The 13,570-nt window shown below is 46.6% G+C and overlaps 1 protein-coding gene across 1 annotated transcript in view; it reads right to left on the bottom strand.

Moving 5' to 3' along the window:
• The window catches only part of FAT2 (FAT atypical cadherin 2), a 46,040-nt gene extending 38,903 nt beyond the window's left edge, over window positions 1-7,137 (bottom strand). Inside the window, exons 1-2 of the mRNA XM_074156125.1 lie at window positions 3,873-7,137; window positions 3,091-3,405 (exon numbers count right to left, since the gene is read on the bottom strand). Of these exons, the coding sequence (XP_074012226.1) occupies window positions 3,091-3,405; window positions 3,873-7,137 (3,580 nt within the window). The remainder of the gene's footprint in view (window positions 1-3,090; window positions 3,406-3,872) is intronic.
• Between the last annotated feature and the right edge of the window lie 6,433 nt (window positions 7,138-13,570).

Below are 13,570 nucleotides of genomic sequence, written 5' to 3'. Positions count from 1 at the left end.
TTTTAGTCTCTCTTCTCATTAGCGTTTCATTTATTTTCCCTCTTTTTTTTTCTCTCCACCCTCTTTAGAGAACTGAGAGCTGGAAGAGCTTCGAGCCCTTCTGTGGTAGTTCAGGGATGCTGGAGCAGCCAAGCCCTGCCAAGGGACAGTTATCACAGCTGTTTCTGCCTCCTTGCAAGGCCTCAGGAGGAGAAGTCTGGCTATGTCTCCACTGGCCAAATCACTCTCATGTGAGATACTGGATCAGGCACACAACAAGCCTGCTCCATGATCAGAAACAGGTTACCTGCAATAGTGTGGCACTGTGCTGTGAATAATCATCCAGGGCTTTTGTGCAGGGTTATTCTGGGTGTAGATGTGCCTGTTGTAACCATAAATCAGGACCTTAATTCCTATTAGCACACGGGATGAGAACAAGCTTCCTCCTTCTCCTCTCCCTGTGCCAGGGGGATCCTACCAGGAGTGTCCTGCCTAGGAGAGACCCAGACTGACCTCTGGCCCTCTCGTGCTCTGGCGTCTTTCAGTGCCATCATGACTCATTTGTCCTTTGATGCCAGTGTGGGATAGGAGAAGAGGAGAGGCCTCCATCACAGTCTTTTCTGTGTGTAGGAGTCTCTGGGTGCTGGAGGAACTCCTGACAAATACAGATTATCCTGTCCTTTGCACAAATTGTGTGACTGAGACCAGCAGCCTCTGTGGTTTCCTCCTGAAACTTCAATGTTTATCATTGAATAATGTGACAGAGACTCAGCTTCATCACAGATAAGCAGCACTGCCTGCTCAAACTCTTTTGCTGTCATAGGATATGGGATTGACCACGTAAGGAGCACTGGCAATCTGGATCACATAGATCTCTGGCACTTCAAGAACTGAAATGTTTCTGGGTCTTCTTGTGATCATTTTCTCTAGGCAGTGAAAGAAGAAATGCATTTATTGCATTTCAAAAACAAAGGACATGTCCTAACTAAAAATCCAGAATAAACATCAGTGGTCTAGTAGCACTGTAGTGCTCAGATACTTTCAGTGTTTTCTCTCATCTCCTGTTCAAGTGTAAGTAATTTGATTTACACTGCACTGGGATAACCCTTTTTTGAATACAACCCTGCACTGATGTGAATGACCAGGAACTGCAAGACCAGCATTTTGTCTTCCAATGCTGCATTACCACACTGAGACCAAAGATTATATTTTTATTCTATGTAACAGACCAACTAGCATGCCCTTGTCTGCAGAATGAAAATATCACAGGGTTTCCAATAAGCTGCCTACAGCCCTGAAACAAGCTGAGATATTCTTTCTGGCAGTAGTAGTGGATGACTTCTCTTTAGATACTACAAGCATGAGGATATAAACTGCTCAGTTTCTGCCAATGTTTGCAGGTAATCATTTGCTCTTTTGGGTGACATGCGAGTAAAACAACGGATAACTGAATCCTCATCAGGCTTGGAAGCAGGTCCTTAAACAACCTCCAAGCTCAGGGTTTAAAGAAGAGACTTCCAGCAACTGTCCAAGAGATAAGATCAGCTCATGGGTTTTCTACAGGACTAACAAACTTATCACTCTTCACATGCAAATTACTTGACTGTAGATAGTGATGGATAGGAGATGACTCATACCCGAGAGAGCTTTTTTTGTCTAAGGTGGGAATTAAAGGATTGGCTTAGAGGTGAGACGTCTCATTAGCAAAAGTTCAGATTTTGCCCGTGTTGCTTGTTTTACCATAAAACATGACCGCCTTGGAGCATGGCTTTGGAGGGCTGTGCTCACGCTGGGGTGAAAGTTTTGCCTGCAGCGTGGAGGAGGCTGAATTTTCTGCAGGGAAAGCAAGCTGGTGCTCAGCAGATGAGGGGAGCTAGACTGCTGTCCTGATAGACATTTCTGGTCCACAGAAAAGGCAGTGGTCATTTCTGGCAGTTAAAAGGCAGGCCATTTCTGGTCCCATCCAAAAGGCAGCGGTCTTCTAAAATAGGGCTTCTGAAGGCACCTCTCCATGGAACCCAGTATTTGTGCAAGCTGCCCGTGGGGCTGAGTTGTGCATAGTTGTTTGGATTATGCGGGAAAGTTGGATACAGAGCAATGCCCTGACCTGGCTACAAAGCTTCTGACAGTGGAGATAGCTACAACTGGGGGTAGCACTGGTCACAGCTGACATCTCCACGTGTATCTACATGGTGCCACATAGAGACACCCTATTAATCTCTTGCAACCAGAAGGATTTCAGAGTTTCAGTGTAACAATTTCCTTCTAAACATCCCCCTCCTAACCAGCTGTAGAGGACTGCCAGAGAGCCATCACACCACAGGTAACAAGTAATTGAGAGCTGCACTAGCCTTTTTCAACACATCCAGCTCCTTTCTTATCCGAGAACGGGCTTCTGTCCCGCTGCAGTAGGTGAAATGCTTTTATCATCCACAGGAGATCAAAGTCATGCAATTAATCCTCTCCCATACTCAGGCGCTGTGCCCTCCCTTCCCTCTTCTCCCAGGAGCTGATGGAGTGAAGGGCTCGGCACAGCTTTCCTTGCCAGACTGGCCCAATGTCAGCTCTGCTGGGATAGTTAGAGGAAGCTGTTTACACAAAACATCAGCGGGTTTTTGATGGCTCTGAAAGATCTGGTAATTAATCTTCAGATGAAAGATACAGTCTAGGAAGATGGCAGAAGAGGCTTACTACGCTTACTGCATTAATAGCACCAGAGAACGGGTGGAGCCTTTAAATGCAGTGGGATTCATTTTTATTAATCCTGCCTTGGTCTGTCTCAGGAACAGATAGTCACCTCCAGAAGGGTGTTTCCTGGCTCAGGCTGTGCAACATGGCAGTTGTTTATAAGGGGGAAGATTAAAAGCAACTGCTTGGTTCTGTTTAGGCTTTGAAAGTAGCGTATTTGTGTCATTCTAAGAGCCACCTAGATGCAAATCTAGGTTGAGGGTTTCAATCAGCCTCCCCACGCAGCGTATTTGGAGACTGGAACTTTTGCTGCAGAAGGAAGTTGTGACAAAGGCAGCTGTGTGGGCTGTTTATATTGAATATGTAACATCCTCTGCGCACTTGGAAGCCTCAAAAATAGATGCTGAGTTGGGTCAGTCTTACCTGTAATGAGGTTGATGGCAAAGAGTCCTTGAGGATTTCCAGTTAGGATGTGAAAAGTCAGTTTTCCCTCTGAGCTAGAGTCTGGATCTAAGGCATCAAGCTGAAGGACGGAAGTGTTTGGTGGGGAATTCTCCATCACAGAGGCATAGAAGACAGGTCTGGACATCTGAGGTGGGTTGTCATTGGTATCAGTGACTTCAATATAAATTTCAGTCACAGAAGACAGAGGAATTGTTCCCAGGTCAAGAGCTAGCACTGTCAGCCAGTAGTGAGACGTTCCTTCTCGGTCGAGTGGTCCTATGGTCCGGATGGTGCCTAGAAGAATGACAGAAAGTGCTTGTGAGGGATTTAAGCAATTCAGATCACTTTGTCCCTAATGCCAGGCTAATCTGTGTCGCTAGTCTGTGTCTCTAGTCTGCTTCCTGGTCTTTGCTGCGGGTATAAACTGTGACACCAACCTTGTGTGGGTGTGAGATTGTGTGGAAGGTGAGGGTTTGCTTGTGCTGAGGGTAATTTAGTACACAAGTGAAAGGGAAGACCTCAGTATTTTTGGGGAGGACAGAGATTGATTTTCCATTATTTTAGGGAGACAAACCCTGCTTGCTCCTCCCCAGATACAGGGATGCACATTGTACCTCCCTGCACAAGCAAGGAAGATTTGAATGCATGGAACTTTGTAAAGAGAAAGAATACAGAAATGCCCTATTGGGTCAAAAAGTCAGGCCAAGCACAGCACGTAGCTTAAGCGTTTAAGATATGGCATTAAACTAAGCTGTCATTACCTGTGTCCTTTTCAATGTGGAAGACGGACAGGCCAGTGCCCTCTCGGAGGAAATATTGAACCTCTCCATCTTTCCCCTTATCGATATCTTTTGCTGTGACCATCATCACTGATGTGCCCTCAGGGCTGTTCTCCTGCACCCAGCCTTTGAAGACAAAGGAGGCAAAGCGTGGTGGGTGCAAGTTCTCGTTGACATCAAGGATGTTCACTTCCAGGTGGCAAAGGGAAGAGCGAGAGAAGGGCTTCCCACCGTCACTGACCTGCACGGTTAGATTGTAAGAGTCCTTCTTCTCATAGTCCAGCTCCTTCTCCAACTGGAGAGCCCCGGTCAGCTTATCCACATGAAACATCATGTCCTCATCATTGATGAGGGTGTACCTCACCTCACCCCCAGATCCAGCGTCTGGGTCAAAAGCCTCCAGAAACAGGAGAATGGTTCCCACGGGCAGGTCCTCTGGGACCTTCACACTGTTGAGGGCTGGGAGGCATTGTGGGGTGTTGTCATTTACATCCTCCAGAGTCACAATGAGATCCGTAACAGAGAACAGCTGGTAGCCTGTTTTGGGCTGGTCTCTAGCCTCTATTTTCAGCACATAGGAAGGCCACAATTCTCTGTCCAGGGCACCTGTAACTATCACTTCTCCAGTGACACTGTTAATGGAAAACTTATCAGTGGGAGTTAGGAGAGAATATTTTACTCTCCCATTGTCATCTGTATCAGCATCTTCTGCTTTCAGTTGAGCTATTGTTGTCCCTGTTGCTACATGTTCTGGTATTGCCACCCAGTAGGCACCTTGTGGGAATTTAGGAGTGTTATCATTGGTATCCAACACATTCACAGCCAAGAGTTTCCAAGATGATTTTTGTGGTGTGCCAAGGTCGTACACAGTAATGTTAAGAATGTAGAAGCTGGTTCTTTCATGATCTAGAGGAGAAAGGACTTGAAGGAGACCCAATTCCAGGTCAATGGTAAAGCAACTGTCATCATTTCCATCTGAGATCACATAGACCAATTTTCCGTTAAAACCAGTATCAGGATCAATAGCTGAAAGGTCAGCAATAGTTGAGTTGATGGGAGCAGTCTCTATGATATCAATAGATCGTGGAAACCTGTCATCAAACTTTGGAGCGTTATGGTTTATAAGGTGCAAGTTCAGGGATGTTTCATCATCCTGCCCGTGGCCTTGAGACTGAGACTCAATGGAGTGTATGATGGTTTCTGTCAGTTGTTTCAAGACTCCGGTTTCCTCACACTGCATTTTGACGGGGAGACCTTGGCTGACCACAGTGATATTTACAGATGTTGGCAAAGCGTAGTTCTCTCCATCTGTTGCAGTTATTTTCAAAGAGTAGAAAAGTGGTGGTTCAGAAGGAAGATCCCGCAGAGATATTCTAAGGGATATTACTCCAGAGATGGGATTCAGTTCAAAATGCCGTAGTTCATTGCCAGACTTGATTTCGTATTTGACATGCTGCAGCTCATCACTGTCGATTGCAGAGACTGTGGCCACAGGGTTCCCAACTGGAAAGTCTCGTGGGATGGTGCCACTGCAGCTTGCCTTCTCAAACACAGGAGCATTGTCATTGACATTGCTCAGCATGAGGGAGACATACACCTCCGTTTCATGGCGGAAGGGTGAGCCCCAATCAGATGCCCACACTCGCAGATGATACCATCTCTGCATCAACTCATAGTCCATTGACTTGGAGGTGGAAATGACGCCAGAATAGGGGTCAATGACAAAGGGAACTGATTTCTGGTTGGCTATGGTGTAGGTGACAAAGCCATTGTCTCCTTCATCTTCATCTGTAGCCCTTACTGTTAAGACGCTGGTACCAGGAGGAACATTTTCATCAAAGGCCCCACGGTATGAAGACTGACTAAAACTTGGAGCGTGATTGTTGCAGTCAGTGATGTCAATGACAACAGTCGTGGATGTGTGACTGTTAACAGTTGTAACTTCAAGTTCAAAAAGAGACTGCTCATGGAAGTCCATTGCTCTGACTGTAGTTATCAGTCCAGTGTGAGGATTGATTTTAAAGCTTGTGCTGTCAGGAGTAGGTCTCAAAATATATTTAAGATTTGGGAAGACTGGTGTGATCTTCACCATAACAACTTGGCTTCCAGCTGGGGAAAATTCACTGAGCTGGACCCGGTAGACTTCTTTCTCAAACCTGGCGGAGACATACTTAGAAGGAGGTATATGGATAACTTTAATAGGAGAGAACAGTGGTGGCTTGCTCTTGTCCTTGGCTTGCAGACTGAGGTTGAAACCAAATGGGTAAAGTAGCCAGTTGATCTCTTTGGTTGACACAATCATGAACTCAGTGCTCCCAAAGTAAGATTTGATGGCTTTGAAATGTCTTCCTGGATCTCCATCCACAAAGTCAACTGAATCTATCCCTGCTTCTGAGTCACCACTTTCTACAGACAGAGTTGCATAGAGAAAATCTTCGGCTGAGTCAGGTGGTGTCACCTTCACCGAGGAGATAGAGGGGGGTTTCCTGGCAGATGGCTCCACTTGGATCATGAGACTAGCCAAGTTCCCAAAGCCATTCCCTTCTGTGATCTTTCTCATTCTGTCCACAGCCAAGACCTGCAGGTGGTGCCTACCTCGATGGGTGCTGTTCAGCCTGCCTGTGGTCATAACTGCTCCTGTGGTGGGGTGGACGGTGAATAGGTTGGACTTGGTGTTGAGGGCATAGTAGAACTCGGCATTCTGGCCAGCGTCAGCATCAGTGGCACTGAGTGTGCTGACCACCGTTTTCAGAGGAGTGTCTTCTCTGATGGACACCTTGTAGGAGGGGGGTGAAAAGAGAGGTTTCAAGTCATTTCTGTCCAGAATGTGGATCAAGACTTTGGCCCAGGCTTCGTAGGCAAAGGTGCTCTCTGTGGCCTTGATTATTAACATATAACTGTCTTTGACCTCCCGGTTTAAAAGTGCTGTGTTGCTGCTCCTGGTTCTTATTCTCAGGAAGCAAAAATCCCCAATCACGTGCTCCTCTGTTTTAAAGAGACCGGTGTTGTCTCCAGACACTATTCTGTATCTGATGTCCCACTCGGGGTCTGTCTTGTAAATACCCATTTTGACGTAGCTCTCCACGTAGGTCTTAGGGGCTGAATTCTCATAGATGGTGGCATTGTAGAAGAAGTGAGTGAAGTGCAGAGGGGAAGTGCTGCCTTTCTCACAGCTCGCCTCGTGGACCACACAGTGCATCAAGAAAATGGCAAAACTCAGGAAGGGCCTCCTGATAGTGACTTCCATGGTGTGGTGTCTCCTTGGGTCCTGCAGGTGTCAAAGAAAGAACATCAGTAAATTTTTTAAGGCCAGCGTGTTAGAGAAAAAGTCCCCATGGGCTCAGCCTCACCTCCCTGCTCTCTCTACCCTGACCTTTGCTGATGTGGTTGTTAGCTCAGCTCTTCCTCCCTCTGCTCCAGTGAGCGACCTGTCCTTCCACATCCTCATGCTGGCTCAGATCCATTCACTTTCTCTCCCTCAGTTTCTGCCCTTGTAGAGGGTAAAATGTGAAAAGCCATGCAAAATGTTCTGATCAGGCTGACTTCCTATTCTGTGAACAGTCTCTCCCTCCCTCCATTCTGCCTTCTGCCTAGTCAAACACCACATTTGAAGTCTCCGCCCCAATCCAAACCTCACTTCTGTTTTGTTTCTCCATCCTCCTCCATCTTAACTTTTCTCTCCACACAAGTTCTTGCAAAGTATTTTCAAGTGTCAATATATAAACTGGGATTTGATGTCTTTCCCCATGGCTTGCCTTCCCTTTCCTCTCCCCCTGCTACAGCAATCTGTTCTCCTTCCCCAGGAGATATGCCTTTCTACATTGTGCAAATTCCTTCTGAATGGCCAGGTCTACAATGTGGTCTTTTCAACTGCTTTATCTCAGGTCCTAGTGAAGTTGTATATCAGTTACTGCAAAGTTCTTCTAATTTGCAGGTCTGACCCTGGCTGCCTCCTCTGTGTTACTTGAAAGAGCAGATTTCTAACAAGACACTTATACCATGTCACCCTCAGCCATTGAGTAATCTTTCTGGTTCCTCCCTTCTCATGGCAAAGCCCCAGGGTCAGGATTCCTGTGGAGGTTCTGCCATCCATGACCACCCACCATCAACTTCCTTCTCTAACGAACATCTGCCACTCCATGATTTGTCTCTCTTAACAAGGTGTATCAAAGAAGGAACTGGGGAGCACATATGTGATTAACAAGGATATAACTTTATTAGTGAGCTTTGCGGAGCTTGTTAAAGGATCAAGGCCTGTTCTTTTCAAAAGCCAAGTGCGTGCTGCTGTGTGTGCATTTAGGGGTTGAAACCAGGGATAAGCTAAATATAGGTGCATATATTTCCCCTAAATATCCCAGGAGATCTTTATCTAGAACTGTTTCTTCCTCTTTTAAATTTAAATTATATATCAAGTACCTGCCAGTCATTTGGCACATTCCTGATTTAAACAGGGAAGACTTGTTTTTCCAGACACTTTTTCAAGACTCATCTCTTTAAAAGCCAGGACTAGTTCAATTTATAAGTCAAGTTGAATCTTAGGAACAAATTATCTGAGTCTGACTAACAATGTGTCATATTCTCTCACTGAGATATTTAATTACTGATAAATAACAAAGCTGTAAACTTCATACGTCCTTCAAATGCCTTTTTCCATGGTAAATAGATGCCAACCACCCAGCAATCTCCCTTCTGTGGTCATTTCTTTTTGAAACAAATGGTCTGAAGTGGAAGTGAAACTACCAGCATTTGTAGAGAAGTCAACACAATTTGGATTTGACAAAATTCAGACTCATTTTTTTATGACATCATTTAACCTCTAGGAAGTACAACATAGTCCCAAATGCCCAGCAAAAGAAAGAAAATCTTGGAGGACAGGGCTAGGTGATCCAGAAAGGCATGTGGTTCCTTCTGAGGAGTTGAAAACCATGTTCTTGAAAGCACTGCTTGTTACTTAACAATGCTTAAGAGTTTTGCAGCAAGTAGGAACTTGCCTAGAGCTGCTCCCTTCCAACATTTTCAACTGCTGAACCTGGAAAGAAAATGTATGCATGCTGCGTGCGCGTGTGTCTACTAGGACTGCGGAGCAGGAAAAGTCACATACAATTCAGAGTAGAATAAGACAGCAACAAAATATAGTGCTGGTCCATGAACAGCAGAATTAATGAAGCCGATTGCTTTGTATCTGGGCTAATTGACTTTTTAATTGAATTGTACTGAAATGGCAATGTGAACTCGTCTCTTATAAGACATCAGAGAACCCACAAGGCAGAGACGTTATGAACTCCATAACCACAAGAAAAGCTGGAGCTAGAGCACATGCCTTCTTGGGCACCAGCAATTCAATATGAGAGGATAACCTTGAGCAAGGGGTGGGTTTTCTGGCATTTAACAAGATGCAAACTTTCTTCTGAATCTCTCCTGGAATGTCCTGCCTGTAGATTTCCTGACATGTAAGAAGGGCTTCACTTAAATTGCTGTTTTTATCTCTGTGGGGGCATTAGCAGGGTTGTACTCCTCTGTCCAGCTAATTATTTTGCAAAACCTGTCATGACCTCATATTTCTGAGAGCTTCGCTCTCAATTACAAGCTGGGCTGAAAGCAATCAATGGCTTCAGCAGTTATTATGAGGGATGGAGAGTAACTACGCACATGGGGCATGAGGCAGAAGCCTCATTTCCTCTGGAAATGAACTGAAATTTTGAAAGGCACAGACAAAACTTAGGGAGAATTTTCTGGGAGGCATCACTATCAGCTTTTGAAGTCTAATAGTTTCTCTTTGTGACAGGACTCATGCTCAAAGCCCCAATATTATCACAGAAAGCCTGTTGTGCCCCCTGACAGCAACTGCCTGTGCTCTGAGACACACTATTTCATCACCTTTATTACTGCACGTGCATCTGCTTGGACAATTTCTATATCAATATTGCTGGGAAATCCTATCTCTATTTGACCAGTTCCACACAAGCCCATGTTTAATCTCTCTTATTTTATCCTTTGGTAAAAGAATGAGGTGGAGAGGGTTGGTGACACTAGTGTCCTTCAAGATTTGGCCTGTTCCAGTTGCGTGTCCTGGGGGTCCCAGGAGAGCTCGCAACTTCCCAGTCCAAGACTGGAAACCGTCACATACTACTTGTAGCATGGAGTTTCTTCTTTAGCAGGGAAACGATGATGCACTGCATGTCTTGTTTCTTTTTCTCCAGCATGGTTTTAATGTAATTTGAAGAGTAATAGATCTTCCAGGAGATATCTGTGCAGCCCCTCCTCTGTCTCCTGCTTCATTTACACCACATTCACAATACAAAACCATCCCAGAAGTGGGACTGGGACATTTCCAAGGGCCGTGGTGAAACTCAACAGAAAAATGGGGCACAGTGCTCTGAACAGAGGGTGAATCTGGTTAACTACTGCCTTGGCTCAGCTCCAGGGAAAGCCCTGCTGGAACCACTCCTGGAAGGTGTCGGTAGCGAACTAGCAGAAATGAGGTGGGTTTCTATGGCATTTGCTCTGTGCATGGGAAAGCTGTGTGTAACGTGAAAATGGCATAAGATCAATTTACTAGCCCTTAAAATCCCAGATGTAGGTGGCTGTCAAGGTGGGGTAATGCTGCCAAGCTCAAGGGTCCTTGCAATGGAGTTAAAGGATCTCTGTGTTGAAACTGGGTGAAATCACCTTTGCCTGCCATAGATTTTTCCTGTAGATTAGCAGAAACATTTTTGCTGTTTTTCTGAGCAGTGCTACCCAATGTCCTCGTGCTGACAGTAATTAGTGCATGATCCAGGGGACCTGTGGCAGGGGTCATACCCAATTCAGGGCCTCCACACCAGCTGCAAGCATTAAACCCTTAAACACCCTCACCTACCTCTGGTCCCTCATCTCACGGGATCGGATATTTCTACTCATGAAAGCTCTCTGCTTCTCCCTTTCATGGCTTCCTGGGGCACAAACATCCTTCTGGAGAGGCAAATGTGTTGGAGGAAGCCCATGGGTGGGATGCAGCGAGGAAGGTAAGGCACGCTCCCGACTGAGGGAAATACCAGGGCATCATTATGTGGTGATTCAAGCTCCTCTCCTAATCACCAGGTGAAGATTAGAGAGCCTCAAGGGGCTTCGCCCTCAGCCCTGTAGATGCAAACTCCCCAAAGAGCGAGTAAACACTCCGTGTATCTCTAATCAGAGCCTAAGCGCGCGTCTAAATTTAACATCCAAATTGTGATCCTCTGTCAAAGACGTGCCCAAATCTGTTGGTTTGAAATGAAGGAACAAACGCAGCACTGGGGTTCAAAGTGTGTGCGTGGGGGGCCGTGGAGACGGGTGATTTGGGGGGATCAATGCAGGGCACGGCTACTCTGGCTAGCTGGGGTGAGCGTGTGGGTCATGGCCCCGGAGGGTCTTCTGGGGGGCCGTCCGGGAGGCACTCCCGGGGGTCTCCTGCCATATGTGGGCTGCTGTATTTGTTGGCCATGTTGCAGAAAACCCCACTTTTTGATTCACTTCAAGAGGAGCATTTAAAAGCAATAAAAACACAAAACAAGGCAAGTGCTGAGTGCACCAAGGGCAACATTCCCCTCATGAGCTGCGGTGGTGGCTTGGCCCAAAGTTTTGAGATCAGCAGATTAGAGAAAAGTCATCATTTTAATGGGAAAATAAGGACAACTCTTCCCTTATTGCTCTTTTGCCAGCACATATCCCAAACTCTCTTTCTTTGTCCTTCTTTCTCTCTCGCCACCCTCACTTGCAGCCCCCTATCTCTCTCCCTTTTTTTCTTCGCTAACAGTTTCCCCCCAGGATAGGTACCGATCAAAACGATTACCAAGCATCTCAACATCTTTGTTAGAGGCTACAAGCACGAGGAGCTGGAGGAGAAGGGAGATGCACTTTGTTGTTTGAAAAATCAGTGATGGGGCAGTTTAATGGTGAATTTCAATGGTCACTGGGGAATAGAGACAGAGAGCAAAGGAAGTAAATCATATAAGATGGTGGGTACAAGGTTTTAGGAAAGTGAATTGGAGCTGGGACTCTGTCTTCTCCTGGCTTCGGTGGTAGCTGAGCAGAAAGGGTTCAGCTACAGTTGGGGCAATGTCCTTATAGCCACCTGCCGAATAGGATCAACCAGAAAGCAGTCCCTGGGTTTTTAATGTTGGAAAGTCACAGATTAAAAAGTACCCTTCTTGTACGGGTGTTGAGCCACATCTGTGAGATGCTTTGGTTCCCGGCGCTGAAACAACCCATGTATGCCCTGCGGGGGGGCTGGGCTGCTTGGTTAATGTTTGCCCTCTCCTCTGCCACAGCAATGCTGATGGGAATTAGATCCTTTTCCATTTGGTGCCTCGCTCAGTTCTGGTGAGTTCTCTGCTGGTTGCTCACAAAGCTGGGCCTGCGGGGTTTGAATTCTGCAGGGAGACGGGTATTTTTTGAACTGTTTTCTTGGAGTTTGAAAAACAAACAAACCCATCCCTTCCCAAGCCATGGCATGGAGCCGTTCCCATGATCTTGTCAGCATATCTCTGAATGAGATGCTGAATCCAGGCTAGCGGCTGGCTCTATCCTTGGAGATTCTGCTCCTGCATTTGGTTGTGCAGTCTCTGCCTGGTTTTGCAGCGAAGCAGAAGAAATACGTCCTGGAGGTACTACACAAAGCCAGAAAACTAATGAAAAGAGCCCCTGAAGTTATGGTGTTTCCTTCCTTAATGTATCTCGGGGTTTTCCAGTGCCTGTGGATGGTTTTCTTAGGGCTGATGTTTGCAGAACTGTGTTTTGCACCAGCCTGCTTGGGGGCTGTGTTAGTGTGGGTACAGTTTTTTGCTGGACTTGCAGATTCCACCAGGGTTCAGTTGGGCTGTTCCTTCCCCATCTCAACTTTCGAATCTGCAAACAGCTTGGATAGACCTTTGGAAATTGTTTCCAGATTGCTAGACAGCCTGGAGCAAGGTGGCCGATCGTTTAAAACCTGGTGCAAGTGCCTTTTAAAACCAAGGTCTGCCCTTGCTCGGAGTGACCTGTGAAATGCTGCTCCTGTTGCACAGTGAGTGGCCCGTGGGCAGTGCCTGGACCCTGTGCCATAACAATTTCATGGTTCATCTCCATTCCTGGTGGTAAAATGGTTGTGTGGTGATGGGGTGGGCTGTACTGGGGGCTTCTCAGCTGCAGAGCCATGGAAAGCCATGGGATTAATGAGTGTCGTGCTGGTGCGTGGAGCAGTGACTCTTGCTCGGGCTGCTCAGGTGGTCACATACAGGTGTCCAAGCAGGAAAGATACAGTCCTAGAAACACCATGGGGATGCCTCTCCCATCATCTGCCAGCTGATAGGAGCTGCATCAGCTGGCCCAGGAAGTGACCAGGAAGGCGCTTTAACCCTAGGGAGTTTGGATGCCCTGGGGAGCTTGGACCAGCAGCCTCTAAGAGGTGTTGGAGGAACAGAGGCTCTTGTAAGGGAGTTTGGGGGAAGCCTGCAGGTTGTTGACTTGCGTGGGGCAGTTGGGCCCCAGGTTGGCAGACCTGGCATGGTGCTGGGACACCCTTTTTCTCTAGTCAGGCTGCATTGTTGCAGGGGTTGGTAAAAAATACTTCTTTCTGAGACAGAGCTTCCTTCCCTGAGTCAAGTCTGCTGCAGCCAGTGGACCTGTGAGAGGGGTCCTGCTAGGACCACTGTTCAGGGCTGACAGCAGGAGCATGGTGGGAC

Source organism: Numenius arquata, chromosome 11 (assembly GCF_964106895.1).
Source record: "Numenius arquata chromosome 11, bNumArq3.hap1.1, whole genome shotgun sequence".
Lineage (NCBI taxonomy): Eukaryota > Metazoa > Chordata > Aves > Charadriiformes > Scolopacidae > Numenius > Numenius arquata.
Note: the sequence above shows the minus strand (reverse complement) of the source record. Positions and strands in the feature narration are given on the sequence as shown.